The following is a 21,970-nucleotide window of genomic DNA, read 5'->3' as shown; positions in this document are numbered from 1 at the left end:
GATATTTATTTGGGAGCGAAGGATGATTCATTCATAGAAAAACTATTGAAGTTGTCATGATTGATAAATCACTTTGACCCCGATGGGGCAAAAAGAATGAAAGAAAAACTATCGTGTATTGGAGGAAAGGTCAATAATATCTAGAATAAGGATTTGAGAGCATTCTTGCTCTACTTCTTAAGGTCATATGTATTTATCAATGGTGGTGGGAAGCCAATCTATATTTCATATATTGAACTGGTGGGAGACTTGAATCGTGTCGACTAATACGCATGAAGAGTAGTCACACTTACACACCTCTATGCAAGTCTGAGTAGTGCAAAGACTAGAAGAATAAACATCACCAACATGGTATTACTGAAGGCAGATACTCCTTCATTTGTACCTAAACTATTGATTTAAACTAAAATATTATTTAACATGAATGATATAATATATTGTGTATTGATATGTGTCAATCCTTGTATGAATCCTGCAAGTTTGGATATGAGAGCACATATCTATTAGAAGGCCCTTGAGGTGTCACATTCTCCCTAAATTATCATGTGTTGCAATATGGAGTCGGTCAAGCAATGAAAAGGGGATTGATCAAAAAGTGTTTAGTCATGATATTATCCACACCTATTATTTAAAATTATTGTGAAGGTTGACTAGGACAAATGTGTATTTTTTTTATAATATTTCATGCTTATTTATAAGTAATACAATATAGGACTAACCATGAATAAGGCTTCGATATGTAGGTAAAGTGGTGCCCCTATAAAGATGCAGAGTTGGAGGAGAATGAGGATATAGTTGTGCAAGCAAAGACCACCTCCAGATATGGATGCACAATGAGTTGAGATAGCTTGGGCTCGACCCAATTAAGTTTAGCTTGAACTTGTTCGAAAAATAAATGAGTTGAGTTTGAACACAAGTTCAGGCTCAGTGTGGATAAACGAGATGAGCTTGATCAAGTCGTTGAGCTTGATTAAGCTCGAAAAGCTTAATAAGGCTCACATAGGAGTATATAAATAATATATTTGCAAAATAAAACCTAGAAGTCATTGTCTCTATAGTGGGTAGGGTGTTACTCTCTGTTTCAGGAGGTGTTGAGTTCAAATTTCATACCATATAATTTTTTCTCTCTTCAATAATCTAGTAGCTTTTCAGTATATATAATTTTTTTGGGTCATAAGATTCATAAGACAGAGTCTGGCAAAATGGTGGGTTATTTGTGTACCAATCTAGATAGATTAGAGATCGAATCCCACCTTTGCAGCACATTTTTCTTTGATAGTCTTTTTGGAATAACGGTCAAGCTTGGGTCGGCTTGAGCTCATACCCGAGCTGTGTCTAGACAATGGTATTCAAGCTCGGCTTTGAGCTCGAGTCAAGCTTGAACACATACATTTTGAAGCGAGCTGAACAGCCCATGCTCAACTCAAACTTGACTTGTGTGTATGCCTACCTCTAGAGCCCCATGAGAATTGACCAGCACAATGTGGGTCTCAGGTTGATGATGTAGCAGTTGATGTGACTTTTCTAATTAAGAAAAAGTTAATTATTGAGAGTCCCAACCAAGAAGATGAGTTGGATACATGGCATCACCAAGAGGCAGACCAATTAGCAGAGGAGCTTATATGAGGAGGGTGTGCATTTAGGAGAGTTCTAAGAGATGTCCTCTCTTCTAGAAGTTAATTAAATTTATTTAATTATTTTTAATTAAAATTTCTTAATTATTAATTAGTGTGAAGTCTTTAGTAAGTAGGAGTCTTAGCTTAGTTGGATTATTGGATTTTTAATTAGATGAAGTTTTGAGTAATTAAGACTCAACCCCAACTCTCTATTTAAGGAGGTCTCGTAGAGCTTTATTGATAATTTAATAATGCATTGAAGTTCTCAGAACACCCGCTCTAGTCGTCTCTCTTTATCTCTCTCTAACAACTTTCTCTCTCTTCTCTCTTTACTTTCACTACCTTCTCTCACGACTTCTTTGGTCATTCCCGATTATCAGCATATTAGGCTTTCAAAGGTTGGACGTCCAACCCCGTTCAAGAGCTCAAGCTCCTTCAGTGTCTCGGACCGTGTGTTTTAGTTATTTCGGTGAGCCAAGTGATGCCTTTGCGTTGTAGATCCGAGTTTCAGAACGTGTAAAACTCCTTCCCAGCTTATCATAAACCTTCAAGGTATCTCTACAACTAATCTTCACTGACCTTAAAATAGCTTTTGTTAGTTTCTTAAATCCCCAAACCCAAACTACATCATGTCGGGTACCCGAAATACCCGAATTCCCTAAACCGACAACCCTTGACCGTCAGCAATCTTTTCATGTGTTTAAATCATATTCCAGACTCTCATATATGTCCCTAGGTGGCCTTAGAACCACTGAACCAGGTTCTCTCAGTTTTAGACCGAAACTGCACTTGAAATGCTTACTGAGTCCAAATTGCACTTACCCGATTTAACCATTTAACCTTGTTTTTACTGTTTTGTTAAATCCACAACCACGAGAAATCTTAGACTTCTTCTTCATCGTATCCAGCAGGGTTCTGTACCCCCGATACGTGTTTCACAGGTCTCCCGATCTAAAAATCTCATTTCGATCCTCTTGAGTGTCAAGCTCAAATTGCAATATTCGTCCATCGAAAATCTGAACCTACCTTATGGGTCTTTTTCCGAACCACCAACTTCAGAATTTTTGGAGGGTCTAACAGCTGTCCCCAACCCCCAAAACCCTAGGGAGCTTGCTGCTTCAGCTTGCACAACAAAGATATCCCTTTGAGGTTCAAACTCATGACACGGGGCTAGCTCCACCTCAAGCTAAGTTGGTGCCTCTGTCGGAGAGTTGAGATCAAAGGAGCAGCTAAGTGCCATGGCTATGTGACACTGGCCAATCACTTGACAGCATTGCATGGGTCCCACAGCTAAAGAGTGGAGGCCCCACATGAAATGCAGTCATGTGAAGCTATGGCGCTTAGCTGCTCCTGGAGGGGCCAAGAGAAAAGAGACTTTCATTTATGCATCCTAGCCCACATAACCAACGGTATTAGAGAACACCAACGCATATGTTTGGAAAGACAACATTTCATGCAGAAATGCCAATTCTGCTCAGATCCTGGATTCCTTATTCCAGGGCAGATAGAAGATTGACACTAATGTGACCAAATTCAGTCAGACCTCTGACCCACGTTACACGACACATGGATCTCAAAATATTGGATTAGGACTTGTTGGATCAGATTTTTAGATTTGGGCCATACTTGGATCAACATTTTCTATCAGATCTCTATATTCAGGTTTGGGTCAAGTCCAACCCATCCGTTCTTTTTGCATGTGAAACACCCATTTTCAGACTTTTTCTGGCAGATCCAGTATTGCGAGTGAAATTCGGGCCCATTACTCAACTCTAGTTCATCATACCTAATTTAGATCCAGATCCAGATTTTAGTTCTTAAAATATGCATTTCATATTTGGATCAATTATGATCCAGCCCATATCTGATCCATTTCCACCAACAATTGCCATTATCCACCCAAGGGGAAGGCACTTGGATCCAAAGACCACATCCAAACAAGCCATTTTCTTTCAAAAGGTTAAAAAATGAGGGGGGACAAAAATTGACGCCTTCCTTTTGAGGAAGACAATCAGCAATTTTTTTTTCAAGTCCTTTGCAGAATGGTCAAAGGGTATTATTCACTTGATCTGATTTAACACTGTTCGAATAAATGAGCAAATTTAATAATATGGCATTATTTTGAAAATATAAAAAATAAGAAAAATTTAAAATGATGCCCTAATGGAACATAATGACAAGGATCACTTCTACAGTAGAAACAATGTGCAAGGTTTATTACACTTGGAAAATAACCTGGAAGAACCATAGAGTTGGAGCTGGACATTATGTAGGATACAGGGTAACCGGCTCCAGGAAGAGAGGAAAAGTTGGGGTTAGGTTGAGTCAAAACTTTTGTAGGAAGAGGACCATGAACTCAACCCAGCCAGATAAGTAATAAAGGATGGAGCCTGCCCGGCCTGATTGCACATGGTTACGGGTGTAAATGGATCGGGTATGTCCTGATCTTGACCCGTACTGATTCTGATAGGGGTCAGGGTTGGGCACAAAAGGAAGGGATCCGATTGTTTGGGTTGGGCCCTTAAAGACAAATTAGCATACAGATCCAGGTATGGTCTGAAATTTCACACCAGACTCAGGTCTGACCAAAGTTCTGATTAAGATCTGAATTTTTTTCAATGTAAAAAACATTCAAAATTTGGACCCACCCAGGTCTAGTGAACGTCCGACCTATTGACACCCCTACACATCGTCAGCAACTCAGTCAGATTTGCTCAAGGCCTGGCCAAAGTAGGTAAATTCACTAGGCTATGATCAGCCCAGATTTGTTCATTATTTTGGCCGATCGATCTTCCAATATGCCATAGTTTCAATAACCTCATTCCTAGTTGCTTGACCTGTTTTAGGCCTTCAGTTCAGTGCTTTAGGTATCACCAATATGGCATTCAGCCAAACATGGATTCAATTTCAATCAATCTGCGGTCAAGGTCAGGTCGTGTCACCAACACTGGGGCTGATCTCACAAACCGTACTAACCTTGGTACAGAACTTGTGCATGAAGGCAATCGTTAGAACAGATGAAAAAGCTGTTTATATGGACATAACATGAACATGTTACTGAGAACTTTCTGATGAAAGTCTGTTGCAATGACTTTCATGCCTTGAAACAAACAGTACTTATGAAACCTGAAACTTATCGAAACAGCCTTGACCGAGTTCGCTGAGGTACCTTCCCTTCTAACTTGAGTCTCCTGTATGATTCCCGGATATGGCATGGCCGGATCGGACCACTCTCCTTACGCTCATTCATTACCATTCTGCCTGCAACAAAAGAAGAAAGATGGCTTTCATTGTCAACCAAAGAAAGATGATTTATAAGAATGAGCATGGAAAACACTTCACATGCCTGTTTCCACGAGCTCACCAACGAACATCTTAGCAATCCCTGACATCACAATCGTCATCGGCATGGATATCGGGCATCCAGCAATGCTCATCAGTAACTGCAAAACAAACTGAATGTCTCAGAACTAATAACTGGAAAGAACGAAAAGCTACAGGCCCGCATTAGAAAACTCTTCAGTCAAATATACTTAATATTCAAACAACTTTAACCAAGTCTAAGATTGAGAGCCACGGTAGGATCAAGATTGCAATCAGGGTCTTTTAGATGAGGACATTACCTAATGACTAAAATGTAGATTGACCAGGATCATGCCCATTATAAACAAGGCATTATTCATGAGGCTTTTTTTTTTCTGTTTTCTTTTTGGATAGTCTGTACTTGTGAGTTGAGTGAAGTTGAAACCATATGTTACTATGCAGGGTCTCCTAGTCCAAGAACAGCTCCTTTAAATCTTGAGACCCCCCTAGAAGTTAGGATTGTGTTGGCAATGAAATTGGAAGATTACATACATAAATGACATGAAACAACATTTCATAAGATTTATATTTCCAGGGAGAAATAAGAGTCGGTAAAAAGAAAACCAATTGTCATGTACTTCAGCAATTTAAATGATGATGGTCAATGAGACAAATGAATTCATATTTTGCGGGTAAAGAAACATAAACCATAACCTAATAAATAGTAACTCAGAGAGTGCATACCTTTCTCATGGTAGCTTTTTGAAAACCAGATCTTCTAAATGATTCATATCGACTCATTTGTTCCTCTGTAAATTGTGATAAAATTGCCCTGAGATGGTACAAATTGTCAACCAAATCTTACAAACATTAAGACAGGACAATAACTCCGAGCAAATTCCTATCAGCAGAAAAAATTATATGCAGAACACGTATAAGCACATCTATTGCTGTCCAAAACCAAAAAGTATGCACCATAGTTAAGACATAAATTGGAAGTGAAGATCCTGATCCCGTAATGATACAGAACCCCACAGCAACTCAAATGTCGTCACTTCAGTCATATATGTACAGCATGTAAGACAGTTCGAGCAGGACTCCCTTCAAACACTACTTAGCTCATCTGGTTTATAATCTAGGCACAGCCAATTACAGAAATAAAACCAAATTAGACAGGTGATGGAATGTTGGAAATTTCTTCAACTTGTGCAGATAATTTCTACACATTCCTAGCTAGGGATTTAAATGGCTGGAGCTCCAGCCCAGTCTGATCTAAATACGAACCACACTGGCATCCAGATAGTATGTATCTTAATCTAATTCGGATCCAGAACAAAGATGCTTGGGTATGTTTGGATTCAGGTCAGAATGGGGAAGGCAGATAAACATGATCTGGATTGGAATCAGGTCTAACTGACCCACTTTTACTCATTTTTTATTGACCCAGTACACCATCTCTCTCTCTCACACACATATTTCATACCGATATGTGCTCCACAAATTCGATATCAATCAGTAAAATGACATTAGTCATCAATTTTTAAGCACAGCAGCGTAAATAACATGGCTTGTTTACTTTACAACATATATTGAACAAACAAGTCTGACAGTTAGATATATTTTAAAGAACAGTGAGAACATAGTTTGCACCAAAACAAAACTATAAAAAAGGCCTTTCGCCTATCCCAAAATAAAAAGGTTTTTTCACATCCAAATTGTAACAATGGGAAACATGATTTATGCTAAATGAACTATGTTAAAGTCATCCATGCAGTCTGACCTACTTCAACACATGAGTAGGTGAGATTGCACTCAATGATAACCTTTTTACAACCAAGAATACAATTTAATTCTGATCCAGTCTATCACAAAGTTAGTTCCAGAATAAGGACATTATCTGCTTTGGCAAAAAATAGAGTATTATGCTGTGACCATACCCTACCCTTTTCATCGCTATTATTAGGGGTGGCAATTTCTGACACGACCCGCCAACCCGCCTCTTAGGCGGGTTCGGGTTGGGTTTAATAAACGGGTTGAGACCCGCGTAACCCGTTTATTAAACAGGTCGGGTTCGGGTTGGGGGTATGCCAACCCGCCAACCCGGCTGACCCGTTTAATAAACGGGTTAGGCGGGTGGGTCAACCCGTCTGCCCGACCCGTCAACCTGCCTACCTGCCAATCCGATCCGTCAACCCGCCAACCTGACCCGCGAACCTGAAAACCCGTTTACCCGACCCAACCCATTTATTAAATGGGTTGGCGGGTCGTGTCGGGTTACCCGTTTATTAAACGGGTCGGGTTCGTGTTTGCCACAGCCGACCCGTTTAATAAACGGGTCGGGTTCGGGTTGAGGTATGCTGACACGCCAACCCGCCAACCCGACCCGATTGCCACCCCTAGCTATTATGATGGTTACATGGGGCGTGAGGATGCACACACACACACACACACACACACACACACATATATATATATATATATATATGTTTTATACTTGGTACTAATGATGGTATGGAATTATTGAGCTGGAAATCATAGATTCAAGGTGTATCAACTTAATGTGACAACATAAATGTGCTCATCATGGTTTGTTTGCTAAGGATCAAAACTCAGATCATGTTTTTGACTTGTAAATTTTGTCACATTGCAGACCATTGATTTTTGAAACCCTTAAAAACCTGCTTACTCGTCACAATTACATAATACAAAACTCATTTCTACTAACCAAACCCTGTTGATCACATTGATAGGTAGGGCTGCACAACAAACTGGACTGGCTTGACTTCAGCCCCGGCTTGGCTCGAGGCTCATCCAAAACGATAAAAGAGTCGAATCCGGACAGCGTCACTAGGCCCGGTCGAGTAGAGCTCGGTCAGCCCAATGACCTCGATGAGCTCGATTAAGCTTGGTGAAGAATTAAATATACAATAACATAAATAATACTTTCATCTATATAACATTTTTATAATGATTTGATCTGAATCATTCATCATAAATTGATCAAGGGTTCAGATATAGCCTATATAAGGGATCTTTAAAGAAGGGGGGGGGGGGGGCTAGGGTTTCTCACTTTCTCTGCATCTCTGCTCTGCAAATGTTTCAGGGTTGTTCCATCCTCCTCGCCACCTCCGGACCTTGCAAGTGTGAGGATGAAACCCTGTGAGTGCAACCCATTTCAATAGTTCTGCGAGACTATGACCCTACAAGTGTGAGGTTGAGACACTGGCTTCCGGCAGCACGCAATGACCCAACGAAGCTGCAATACTGGCAGGGAAGGCATCCAGCTCCTTTGCGAGACTGCAAAGGGATCATTCACTGTGACTTAGTCGAGTTAGAATTCGCTTATATTTTTTTCCTCACTTCCTTTACCCTCTCTGTCCCTCTGCTCCTCCAACCCCTTGGTCATCCCCTTTCTTGCCCTGTTTTTTTCTCCCTTGCTCTGCAAATATCTCTATAAATCATTGACCCTAGCAGAATTCTCTATTGCACCTTTGAACAAACTTCAAAGATATGGACAAATATGTTTATTTCTACTTTTCTTTTTTGTTATCTTAATTTTTATTAAATTTTGAATGTATTCCTCTTTGATCCAAACGGTTTGGTTTCAGTTGTTATCGCTTGATAATTTTGGCTGGGAGAACGGGAGTCCGAATTGGGTTCAACAGTTCCATCGAATAACTTGCTTAGATGGATTGAGTGATTTTATTTTTGTCTTTGATCGTTTAGGGTTTTAATTAATCTACCATTTGAAACTTTTTTGGAAACTTATGCACTTTGGTGATATAATTGATTTTCTGATTTCGGATAATTCATTTCTATATCAAGTTACTTGCATTTCTTTTATTGGTATTCTGATGCTTGTTTTGGGATCTTATTATGTTGGTCTTGTATGCCTTTTTCAAAAATATTATTGCAACCATCACTCTCAACGAGTCTAGCCAGGCCAAGCTCAGTATTCGATATAAGTCGAGTTTAAGCAGGGCTAGCTCAGGCTCAAGACGAGCCTGAGCACTAAGTTTTTTGGACAAACCTAGCTCATACAAGGCAAGCTCAGATCAAGCTCAGCCCGTGTGCACTAAAGACTTTGGAGAGGTGATTGAGAGAGAGAGAGAGAGGTGCTTGTTAGCCTCCTAAGGACTTTGGAGAAAAAGAGGGAATTTAAATACACAAGAAATAATTATAACGTGCTGTTTGTGGCAGTTCAATTAAATACACAAGAAATAATTCAAGGATGATTAGTGCAGAAAACATACTAGGAATTTCAGAAATCATCCAAATAATAATTTACGTCAGTTATTTTCTTCAAGATGTGAGGAAAGATAAAATAAACTTATAAATAAGATTTTATCAAATTACATTTTTTTTTCGTTTTGAAGAATGGATTGAGAGATGGCAGAACCATATTCTTTCCTAATCCATTGGGTCCTGTTTGTGCTTCATAGATACTATTTCTTGACCAATGTTCCTTTTCTATATTTCATATGTGGATTCATGAAGAACCAGGGGTCTATTGTCATTGAAACTTCAGCTTGTCATCAAAAGGATGCCAGTATTCATGTGTCTTCTGAGCAAGATCGATTTACAAGAAATCAGCCATCAATTGTTTGTGCATTAAAAGTATTGGCATAAACTACTAATCCAACTTACTAAATAAAGTGTACTAATGCTTAATGAACTGAAATACCTCCTAGCAGGGGCGTAGCTAGGGGGGGGGGGGGGGGGGCAGGACTGGGCTGTAGCCCAGTCCTGCCTCCCCAAACAGTTAATTTTTTTTTTAAAAAGCCCAGTCCTAGCCCTGCCCTGATTCCATATGAAATAGATTTTTATCCATTTTTTAGCCCAGCCCAGTCCTAGCCCAGCCCTGACTGCAGCAAATAGTTTGATTTGTCCATATGAAATAGATTTTTATTAATAATTGTAGCCATTTTTTATTTTATCTCAAAAAAAAAATTCGGGGCCGCTGCCCCCGAACCCCCAACTATCACACAAATACATTTTTCTTTCTACACCCCTGTTTGCCCCCCCCCCTCACATGAATCCTAGCTACGCCCCTGCCTCCTAGTAATTCAGTCTAAAACTAAATAATGGAAGACAACTGTGTCAAATTCTGCAAATCACGTTCAGGTGCAAAATATGATTCCAATATATTAATTACTTTGAGCTTCAGCAAGACAGAACGGTGATTAGAAAGCATAATAGAGATGCAAGGAACATCAGGTAAAAATAATGTTATCAGAACTATAGATATACCCATTGACAACTGTTAAACCTAGTACCTTCTACAATATAACAGAAACCTTAGCCCTTATTTTATATAGTAAAATCTTAATTAAATATGGGCATCATCAAAAAGAGGGAAAAAATGGGCAACTTAATAAAGTCGATCAAACTGATGATGAGCTCAACTGCAAATGGTTCAACAAAAGGACTGGCGTTAACACCAATTACAACGCCTAGATGAGATAAATTGATGATGATGATGACAGTCATACTTACTGCATCTTAGCCGTTTTGTCAGGATCTCCAGACTGGAACTTCCCCAGTTCAGCATCGACATTTTCTTCTTCCTCCTCCTCCTCTTCTTCTTTGGCTTTTTCCATCACTGGATTTTCTGCAGCAGTTGTTTGATCCTCAGTATTTGTAGCTGGAACATCGGCTACAGGTGAATCAGGTGGTGAGTCCTGATCAACAAATGCAACCTCAAAAGGATCCTTTGCTTGCTGCTTCATTGTGTCTTCTGAGAGAGAGAGAGAGAGAGAGAGAGATCAGTTGAAGATGAAGTAACAAGTTCCTTATTTTAAGAAGTGGGCAACTGATTGGCCCAGCCCAGGCCTGCCATGTATGGCCCGTGGGCTGCATGCCATTTTGTAAAGAGCAGATCATGGCTCTGACTTTGATTGTGCTAGAGCACAAAAACTGGGGTCACAAGCAGACCAGCTCAGTTTCCAGTCTTACTACTTTTGCAACTAAGGAAATTACAGAATTTGATGGAAAACAGACACCCATTTTGTCACAATGAAAGATATGTTCCCTTCCACATCTTTGATTAAGCTGACAGGTCAATATCAGGTTCAATTAAGTCTTGGTATTGAACAAAAGGACCTGGATTCAAACATCAAAATAAAATTACTGGCATAGGGTTTAAAAAATCCTTCCCTTTGCAAAAATAAAAAAGTAGGAGATACCTAAGATTGATGAAGCAAGAAACCAGACAATTCTTGGTAAAATAATATAGAAAGACAAATCAGTAGAAAAGAAACTACAAAAAATCAACAAATACCATAGGAACAAGCAGGAATCGAAATATTAAACCTTCAAATACTTATGGTGCAAAGCACAACCTATTACTCATAATTACAGCTTTATTTCAATCACAACTATTTTTAAATAATAAGAATTGAAGGCTAAACTCCAATCAGAATTACAGCTTTATTTCAAAGAAGAAATTTTGAAACAATAAGAATTCAAGGTGAAAACCAATCAACGTTACAGCTTTATTTTAAACATGAATTTTTTAAACAATAACAATTCAAGGTGAAAACCAAACTTGAGAACTCACGATGTACATTTTTCAAAATATTTCCTTATTTATCAACAACTTCATCATCAAATGAATTCTACAAATGTTTTTTAAGTTGCAACCTATGTCACAGGGACTCGGCAAAACAGATGCCGCACCCGCGTCGACGCGACGCGACGCGGGTTCGCGTGCGAGTGCGGTCAACACGACCCTGGGTGCGGTCAACGCACCTAGGGTCATTTTTGTCCATACTTTGGGCGTAAAAAAAAAAAATCCCCCCGATGAAAAGGAGGAGGATTAGGGCAAAAAAAATTTTTTGCCCTAATCTCTCCTCTCTCTCCCCCTGAGCTCGAGCTCTCCCATCGCCGCCCCAGCTCTGCCGCCCCCAGCGCCGCCGCCCCAGCTCCGCCTCCCAGGCTCCTCCTCTCGGCTCCTCCTCTCCTTTCGCAGGTATGTCTCTCACTCTCTTCTTGGGTCGGCTGGGGAGGGGCCGAGCACCCCCCCCCCCCCTCTCTCGGTCTCTTGTTGGGTCGGTAGGGGAGGGGCTGAGCCTCCCCTGCTCCCTCGTTTTTCGGCACAGGAGGGGCCGAGCCCCTCCCCCATCTAGCTCTTTTTTTGAGTCGACAGGGGAGGGGCCGAGCCCCTCCCCTTTATGTTTTTCTTTTTTGGGTCGACAGGGGAGGGGCCGAGCACCTCCCCTTTATGTTTTTCGTTTTTGGGTCGACAGGGGAGGGGCCGAGCCCCTCCCCCCATCTGTTTTTTTTTTTCTTTGGGTGGACAGGGGAGAGCCCCTCCCCCATCTGTTTTTTTTTTTTTGGGTCAACAGGGGAGGGGCCGAGCCCCTCCCCCATATGTTTTTTTTTTGGGTCAACAGGGGAGGGGCCGAGCCCCTCCCCCATTTGTTTTTTTTTTGGGTCGACAGGGGAGGGGCCAAGCCCCTCCCCCATCTGTTTTTTTTTTTGGGTCGACAGGGGAGGGCCGATCCCCCCTCGCTCTCGCTCTCTTGTTGGGTTGGCAGGGGAGGGGCTGAACCCCCCCTTCTCCCCGTGTTTTCGAATTGATTTGAAAATTGTAATGTATTTTTTTTTTGTGTTTTCAAGATAAAAATGACGGATAAAGGGAAAGGACTTGCGTCATCCTCATCCCAACATGTGAGTTCTGCTGCTAGTTTTGCTGATAGTTGCAGTGGGATTGATGATGTGGGGCCACTATGGATACATGTAGATAAACTTGCAAAAACTGAAGAAGGAGGTGGTGGAAACAAAAGATTTCGATGCAAGCTCTGCGAAAGAGATTTTGTTGGGTCTTACACAAGAGTGAAGGCTCATTTGTTGAAGATACCAGGACATGGCATTTCAGCTTGCAGAAAAGTTGATGAGGCAATGCGAAGGTAATACAAGAAAATACAAGAAGAATATGAGAAGAGAAAGGCAATGGCCGATTCTTCTGCAGTCAGTGTGTCGTTTGCAAGCCACAAAGAAGATGCTGAAAAGAAAAGAAAAGTCAATCTAGGAGGTAGAGGAACGATACAAGCAACATTCAATACATATGGAAGAGAAGAATTGGATAGAAAAGTTGGGAGGTATTTTTATTCTGGTTCACTCCCATTTAATGCGGCTAGAAATCCTTATTGGAATGATTTAGTAACATCCTTGGCAAATTGTAATTTGAGTCGTTATGTGCCTCCAAGTTCAGAAAAAATACGAACCACACTTCTTGCAGAAGAGAGGGCAAACGTGGAGAGGTTGCTAGAAATTAAAAAATATTCATGGGAGCAAAATGGAGTTTCCATTGTGTCTGATGGATGGACAGATATTCAAAGGCGTCCATTAATCAATTTCATTACTTGTTCACTTAGTGACCCAATATTCTTGAAAGCAGTTGATGCATCTGGGAAATATAAAAATGCAGAGTATTTGAAGGGATTGTTTATAGAAGTGATAAAAGAAGTGAGTGATCAGAAAGTGGTACAAATCATTACAGACAACGCTCCGGTTTGTAAAAGTGCAGCGTTGAGTTTGGAGAGTGAGTACCCTCATATTTTTTGGACTCCCTGTGTAGCACACAACTTAAATCTAGCCCTAAAGAGCATATGCAATCCCAAAGAAGAAGAAAATTCACAAGCATATGCTTTATGTTCATGGATTGAAGATTTAGAAAGAAATGTCAAAAGCATTAGGAATTTTGTTGTTAACCACCATCGTGCTAATGCTATATTTAATAGGCATTCTGATTTGAAATTGTTGAAGGTCGCTGAAACACGTTTTGCGTCCATCATTGTGATGATGAAGAGGATTAAAAGAGTGAAGAATGCTTTGATTAACATGGTGACTGATGAAAATTGGACATTCTATCGTGTTGATGATGATATGAAGGCTCAAGAAATTAAGAAATTCATTCTTGATGATGAGTTTTGGGACAAAGTGGTATAATTCCTTCAATTTACGCAACCTATTTGGGAAATGTTAAGAGAAGTTGATAAGGATGAGCCCATGCTTCACAGAGTTTATGAAATGTGGGATAATATGATTGAAAAAATACAAGCTATAGTTTTCATGCATGAAGAAAAAAATCCTGCATTGGATGATTCAGATTTTTTTAATCATATTCATTCAATTTTAGTCAGAAGATGGGATAAGAGCAACACTCCTTTGCATTGCATGGCACATTCTCTTAATCTAAAATATTATGCAAATAAGTGGCGGGCTGGTGGTATTGGTCATGTCCCTCCAAATTTAAACCCATAGCTATCAAGACATAGAAATATGTGTATGACAAGACTTTTTCCAGAAGCATATCTTCTACATCAAGTCACACAAGAGTTTGGAAAATTTTCATCTTCGAGATTATATGCACCGACATTATTCGCGAGAGAAGAAGATAATATAGATCCTATCACATGGTGGTCAACATTTGGATCAAAAACACCTCTTCTGCAACGTCTTGCATTAAGATTGATATCGCAGCCTGCTAGTTCATCTTGTGAAAGAAATTGGAGCACATATTCTCAAATCCACAACATGAAGAGAAACAAACTCACCAGCAAGCGTGCAGAGGATTTAGTATATGTTCATTCAAATCTTTGATTACTTTCGCGAAGCAATGATGAATACAAGTACTAATTTGCTCTCTTAGTTATTTGATTATTTCTTAGTTTTCATTTAAATATACTTGTATTGTATTTATCATTTTCAAATTTGGTTTATAATGCAGACAAGGAACATCCAAATTTTGGGATGTAAACCTAGAAGAGTGTGACTTCGAGGGAGAACATGAATTCAACGTAACAAACATGGATTTAGCTGAGCCCAGTATTCCTTCTAATGATGCATTTGATGATGAAGAAGAAAATTATTAGCATCCATTACTTCATCAGGATATACTTTGGTATGTAATTTAGTTCTTTTATGCAATACTTATTTGATTGATATTTAGGTCGATTTATGTAATTGCTTTACTTATTTGATTGATAATTTGATATTTAGGTTGATATACTGCATGCATGATGAATCATATTATGAGTTTATGACAATGTTTACATTTAAATGTTAAACTGTTAAAACTTCAAAATTATATATATATATATATATATATATATATATATATATATTTTTTACATTTTTGCCCCTGCCGCACCCCCGCACCCGGGTTTTTTGGAAGTGTCGAATCCCCGCTCCCGCACCCGCACCCGCTCCCGCACCCGTACCCGCACCCGCACCCGCTCCCGCACCCGCACCCATGTGACATAGGTTGCAACATAAAGTGATAGTCCAACTCAATATGTTTAGTGTATGCGTGAAAGACAAGATTATGAGCCATATATATAACGCACTAATATTGTCACAAAAAAGTGTAGCAGGCAAAGAATATTGAAATTGAAGATCATCAAGCAAATATCGAACCCAAAGAGAGTCAGCAACAGATAAGGCCATCGACATATATTCCGCTTCCACACTAGATCGAGCAATAGTGGGAAGCTTCTTGACGGACCAAGCAATCAAATTTGGGCCGTAAAAAATGCAATGACCAGCAGTAGATCGACAACTATCTAGGCAACCGGCCCAATTGGCATCTAAATAGATGCTTAGCGATGACTGAGCAACCCGACGCATGCAGAGAACATGACCAAGGGTACCCTTAACATAGCGCAAAATGCACTTGGCAGCTGTAAGATGAGTCTGTGTAGGGGAATGCATAAAATGACTCACTTGGTTGACAACATAACTGATATCAAGACGTGTCAAAGTGAGATATTGGAGAGAGCCCACTATATGACGATATTCCAAACAGTCAGGCAAGTGAAGACCATCTCGAGCAGATAATTGGCCATCAGAGACCACCGGAGCAGAGGTGGGCTTAGCACCAAGCATGCCAAACTTATCCAACAACTGAATTGAATATTTGTTTTGAGTTAGATGTAAATCTTCAACAGAGTGATGAACCTCTAAGCCAAGAAAATAGTGAATATCACCCAAATCTTTCATCTCAAACTCACAGCTAAGCTGAGCAATAAGAGAATCAATAGCTTAAGTAGTGTTGCATGTTAAGATAATATCATCAACATATAGAAGAAGCACTAAAGAAACACCATGATGATGATAAGTAAACACGACAGGGTCAGCACAACTTTCAACAAAACCGATAGCCAACAAAAAAAAAAAATAGCGTAAGTGCTTGAACCATTGGCAGGGAGCTTGCTTGAGACCATAAACTGCTTGTTGAAGACGACAAACATTATTAGGATAGTTTGGATGTTCAAAGCAATGTTGTAAGTATTGTACTGTATCGTACGATACGATATGATACGTGTCATTACTTTTGGGTTTTGTGATACGATACACACTCATATCGCTATATGAGTGTGTATTGTAACCGTATTGGGTGTATCGTACGATACACCTTTGTATCGTATTGTGCCGTACGATACAGGGTGTATCGTACAATATACTTTCGACGTACTTTAAAAAGGCCGAAAGTTACTTTTTTCATTTTGGGTTTTAAATACCTTTTGAGGGTTGACTTCTCCATTTATCTAAAAGCTATTAAAAATGCATGTCCACCATTTTTTCATCCAAAGCAATGGGTTAAGGTAAAAAAATGCATTTTCACTATTTTTTCACTCAAGAAAATGGGTTAAGGTAAAAAATCTTTATTACGAGTAAAATTACAAAGTTGGATCCAACAACATTAAATATTTATATCAAGGTAGACATCAGGATCCACACTCTTCCAACAAAGATGGCATAAGATGATCCGGCATGGCAATAGGGCACTCAAGTAATGAGTAAAAACCGATTGAAAATCGAGTGCAACTATTGCCATAATATATTTTTTATGTAGTATGAAAGTATGAGTCTTGTGGCATGTTCTTAATTGCAAGGTATTTAATATTTTGCATTATTCTTGTGAGATATGCATGCAATATTATCTATGATTCTATATTAGTTGATGTTTGATGATGTTGTATGCAGCTCATAGAGACACAAATGCTTCATATGTGATTTTATGATTGTATTTTATGCAATTCATCATTGTTTCATGTGATATGATTTTTTTATATATTTTGCTATTTTTTCTGATTTTTCTTAATTTTTTGGACTTTTTGAAAAAATTTTATTAAAAATTTACTATATGTTTACGATACGATATAGTGTGTTACTTTGAGCCCGACCGATACAAGTAACGATATGATACTTACTTTGGGCCTGACCGATACGGGTAACGATACAATACTTACAACCTTGGTTCAAAGCCATGAGGTTTGGTCATATAGACTTCTTGATCCAAAAAAAATAAATGTACAAAGGCTTTTTTAACATCGAGTTTCCTAGTGCACCAATTCCAAGAAAAGGCAACTGATAACAGCAAACGGACAATGGTAAGTCTAATAACCAGGCTGAATGTTTCATCATAGTCAAATTCTTCACGTTGATTGAACCCGCGAGCAACCAGCTTGGCTTTATGCCGTTCGATAGAACCATCTGACCGGTGCTTAATTTTGAACACCCACTTACAATCAACAATATTGTTGGCTTAAGAGGAAGGGACTAGCACCCATGAATTATTCTTTAGAAGAGCATTGAACCCATCTGCCAAGCAGCACGCCACTCAAGAAACTTAACGGCTTGCTTGAAGGTAGAGGGTTCATAGGGAAGTGCTTGAGCAAGAAAGACTTCAGGAATAGGATAGGTCATAGCAAGCTAGGCTTTAGGAATACAGTACCATCTATGGATGGTATGAGTACGAAAAGGTGGTGGGGGAGGAGGAGTCGTGGGAGGAGGTTCAGGGACAGCAGTAGAAGAGGGTGGAGAAGAGGCCTCCCTCGAGTCTATAACAGGACTCAATGGTGCTATGACAGAACTAGGGGTGTAGGTTGAGACAATTCAAAGGGAAACAAGATAGGAGAAAGAAAGGTAGATGAACTAGAATGAGAGACACTAGATTAAGGAGAAACATTTTCAGCATAAAGAAAAACAGCATCATCAAAAATAGCATGACGACTGATGTGACACATAAACTCGATCTTTTGAAACATCCAAACATTCAATAAGCCATACTGGTATATGTTGCTATTTTTGTTACCTTAATGAAGTTGATGGCCTTGATTAAGAAACAATGCCATTCAAAGTTTCGCACAGTTTTGCTGCATGTCATGAGTAATACTAATGTGAAGAAAAACTCAACCACTTCAAAAATAAAGAACTGACATCATCAATAGGCACATATAATAGTTGCCATAAAAAAAAAGATGAGACTAACTTAAGAGTTGGAATATCCAAAGTGAGTAAACAAATACTTCAAATCATTGACCCATAACAGGGAAGGCCTTAACTAGATCTTCTGTGTGGCACTCTGTTACAGTCCACAGAAAAAAAAACCATTATCTGTCCTTTATCTCCACTAGTGCTGCAAATTCCAGTCACCCAAAGAGAAATAGAACTTTAACATGAAAACGTTAGATTGAGAGATTATTTGGCATCCATATTGCATAGCTAGAAAAACAACGAATGATAGACAATGTGGTTTTCTACACTGCACAACTTCAAGTTTCATTGCTTCATATAAAGAACAATACAAAAATTATGGAGATCAGATTACTACATCAAAAAATCTTATTACATCCCTTATTGCTGTTGTGCAAAAAAACTTGGTGTTGTAGATAAATCATGTTAGACCCAGTAAGCTGAAAGACTGACCGTAGCATCAACAAGTATGACATAGGGCCTCAGTTTCATTTTACCAAAGAGGCCAAGAGCATCTGAAGATGATTCACATTGGATGTACCCTGATATGTAGCATTCCAAGCTACCACATCCCTCTTAGGCATTTCATCAAACACTTCTTATTTACCATCAATATCACAATGCACCACACACCCGACGTTTCTAATCTCCATATCTTTGTCAGCAATCCCATCAAGTACTTGGTGTGCAGCCCCACTAATGCCCGATAAAAAAAAACGTGACGAAGGCAAGAAGAAGAATGGAAGCATGCAAGGGAAAAGGGGGGAGAGAGAGAGAGAGGAGTACCGGACGCAGTTGCCAGATATGTGCAGAAGGTCGCCGGAGGAAGGCCAGGAGCGTCGGAGATCGGTGGCGTTTGAGGGAAAGGAGGGCAGTCACGGGTGTGCGGATCCCTGAAAACCGGATTTCAGATTCATGCAAACACAGTCGGAGGGATTTTAATTTTAGGGAAATTTTCAAAAACACGACTAAGTTTATTAACAATAATAAAAAACACACAAGTTTTTTAATTATGCTCTGTTAATCAAACTCACGTTTCCGTCAATTTAACTCTACGCTGAGTTTTGAAGGTAAATTTACTAATTTACCCTCAAAACTTTTTATTTAGGATTCGTTTGTTTCCCACTAGGTGTGTCAACGGATCCGGTTTGGTTCGGACCCAGGTGGAACCAGACTTGGAACCGATTTTCGGATATGGTACTGGGTCTGAACCCGGGTCTAATTGGGTCCACTATAATAAAAACCATACATAGACCCGATAAAAACTACATGAACCAGACCCAGACCATACTAGATAAAACCATTTTTTTATCATTTTTACATTGAAAATTTGCAGGTCTTAATTGGAACTCAGGTGAGGTCCGGGTCTGGTATAAAATTTCACAAACTATACTCAGGTTCATGTATTAATCAGACCTTCAGGTCCGGACTTAGGTCTTAATCGGGTTTTCTTGTTTATCACCATACAAGAACCCTATAGGGTTTGGTTCGGTTCAAATCCAGATAAACCCAACCCCTAATTCCCACCCATAAGAAAAGACTCCATGATGGAAGGCCATCACATACGTGAAAAAATGCATATATAAATCCATTTAGAGGGGAGTGGTATGTATGGATTTAAACTCATCATGACTGTGGGTCCCACAAGAAAATGGAGTTTGCATGTTTGTTTGATCTGTATATAAAAATGAAAGGTTTCATAGGTAAACCCCCATTTTCATGAGTAGATTGGATGAAACAAAGTGAGGTAAGTTCTTCCATGATGCTCGTCTACCCAGATCTGATCACAAGAGATGAACTCTTCTTCGATTCATTCCCACACACAAGATGAGAATTAGATCACTCACTACAAAGATGAGGCTCTATAACGACGACAATTATATCGTCGTTATAAAGTGATCAGTGTTGGGCTCCATCTCACCATTATTGATATTTAATGGCTTATTTAATGGCAAGATTTGGCTCTCGCCATTATAAATCATTAACGGTGAGATCTAGCTATCGTCGTTATAGGGTTTTACTTTATAGATATAATTATTGTCGTTATAGAGTGACATCTTTCAGTCCAATGAACCTTTTTAAGCAAGGTCCAACCAAGAAACACACAAGACGAGACAAGACAAGACTTTGCCTATAAGTAAACCCCAATCATAAACTTCTTTCACCCAAGCTACTCTCTCTCTCTCTCTCTCTTTGTGTGTCTTAGGGCTAAGGTTTTCCTAAGTTAGAGATTGGGGCTAGGGTTTTTACAATCATTTGCAAATGGAGGCCATGATTTCTCTGGTCATCGTCGCCCCTATTTCTCTATCATCACGGCTCGGGGCTAGAGTTTCTCATGGAACCATCTAGGGTGTGCAAGGACAGCTTTTACACTTTTGGGTTCAAGAGGGATGTCCAACTTGGCTAGGAAAAATTTTGGGCTGGGTTTGATGACACAGGCTTTTGCACAAGTTACCATGCTATGGGTATTGTGAGATAGGATGCCAGGCAGGGAAGGTAGAGGTGGCGGTGGGGCATTATGGTTGACGGTTTGAACAAGTGATATCATATGTCGGCCTTTTTTGAAAAGCTTTTTCATAAGGTGATATCATGTTTAACATGGAGCCAGGAAGATGGTTGATTAACCAAGTTGATGTAAGAAAAACATCATTCCAAACCTTAGTGATGAATCCCATGATCACATAGGTATTTTTGAAATTCATTACTCATGAATTCTCCACCACCATTAGATTGAAAACTTTTAATGGCCTTTTGAAATTTGTTCCATATCAACTTGTGATATTCATAAAACAAAAAAAATGAATTTTAATTTCAACAAACATATCCAAATGTATCTTGAAAAATCATCAACCATATAACATAATATTTAAAACCCTAATGGGAGGCCTCCAGGACTGGTCCCCAAATATCACAATGCACTTTTTCAAGTAGTTCGCTACAAGTATTTTATGAACTGTAAAAGGAAGGCGACTCGATTTAGCCATGAGACAATTATCACAAAGAGTTTTATTTTACTACCAGAAAATAATATCAACTTTTTATTATGCAAGAAATCTACTAAATCCATGCTTGGATGCTCCAACTAGTGATACCAATCATCCCTGCTCACACTACGTTGTCTATTGAAAAACAACACCCTCTTCTGAACGGGCTCCAAAATATAGAGGTCACTGCTCCTATGCCTCGAAGCTATCTGTCTCTTGGTTGCCATTTTCTTTATAAAAAACTGATCATTACAGAACTCAAAAAATAATGGCTTATCAAAAGTCAGTTGACTAACATGTAGTAAATTCTTTTTCATGTCAGGAATAACTAGGACATTATCTAGTCGAAGTTTTTCTTGACCAATCTGAAGATTAGCAGTGCCAATATGAGAAATTGAGAGTTTTTCTCCATTTCCAACCACCTGAATCGGTCGTGACATGTGAGCTAGTGTCGGTAGGTATCTAAGAACCAAGCATGATCCTGATTATCTGGGATGGTCATTGCTACCAATGCTTGAGGATGTCACCTGCTTGGTACATTTGATTAAACATGGGGTAGCATTTTAACACAGTATGATTTGGCTTGAAGTAGATTTGAGAGACCACATTTTTATCCTTTTGTTGATTTCCCTGCTTGTTCTGCATGTTTTGGTTATTCTAGGGTTGTTCATTAGAGTTTTGATTCATCTGACAAGATGATTGGTTTCCCATTTGTGAGAAACCTTGGCCTCTAGATGAGAAGCAATTTTGAAACCCCCCTCTTCTATGATTTTGATTTCAGTTCTGGCGTTGGCACATAAAGGC

General features: G+C 39.4%; 1 protein-coding gene across 6 annotated transcripts; it reads right to left on the bottom strand.

Annotated features, from left to right (window-relative positions):
• Window positions 1–4,486: 4,486 nt before the first annotated feature.
• LOC149814645 (transcription initiation factor TFIID subunit 11b-like) lies at window positions 4,487–19,171 on the bottom strand. Of its 6 annotated transcripts, none has more exons than XM_089989758.1 (7): window positions 18,969–19,171; window positions 18,022–18,082; window positions 10,899–11,021; window positions 10,416–10,656; window positions 5,664–5,751; window positions 4,959–5,059; window positions 4,487–4,873 (listed from the first exon to the last, which is right to left on the bottom strand). In XM_089989758.1, the coding sequence occupies exons 4-7, from the start codon at window positions 10,646–10,648 to the stop codon at window positions 4,750–4,752; spliced, it is 546 nt and encodes a 181-aa protein (XP_089845884.1). In that variant the 5' UTR covers window positions 10,649–10,656; window positions 10,899–11,021; window positions 18,022–18,082; window positions 18,969–19,171; the 3' UTR covers window positions 4,487–4,749. The 6 variants fall into 6 exon arrangements, with proteins under 6 accessions (XP_089845884.1, XP_089845882.1, XP_089845885.1 ...); XM_089989756.1 differs by having other exon boundaries at window positions 10,922–11,021; XM_089989759.1 differs by lacking the exon at window positions 10,899–11,021.
• Window positions 19,172–21,970: the final 2,799 nt, after the last annotated feature.

This window comes from Nuphar pumila, chromosome 15 (genome assembly GCF_984573655.1).
Source record: "Nuphar pumila chromosome 15, dmNupPumi1.hap1.1, whole genome shotgun sequence".
Lineage (NCBI taxonomy): Eukaryota > Viridiplantae > Streptophyta > Magnoliopsida > Nymphaeales > Nymphaeaceae > Nuphar > Nuphar pumila.
This window is presented reverse-complemented; position numbering and strand designations above follow the sequence as displayed.

Bases quoted from the DNA above. Each gene is read 5' to 3' on its own strand.
- LOC149814645 (XM_089989756.1), bottom strand. The intron at 5,752-10,415 runs GTAAGTATGACT...GTACCATCTCAG, and splicing joins GACAAAACGGCTAAGATGCA to GGCAATTTTATCACAATTTA. The intron at 4,874-4,958 runs GTGAAGTGTTTT...TGTTGCAGGCAG, and splicing joins GAGCTCGTGGAAACAGGCAT to AATGGTAATGAATGAGCGTA.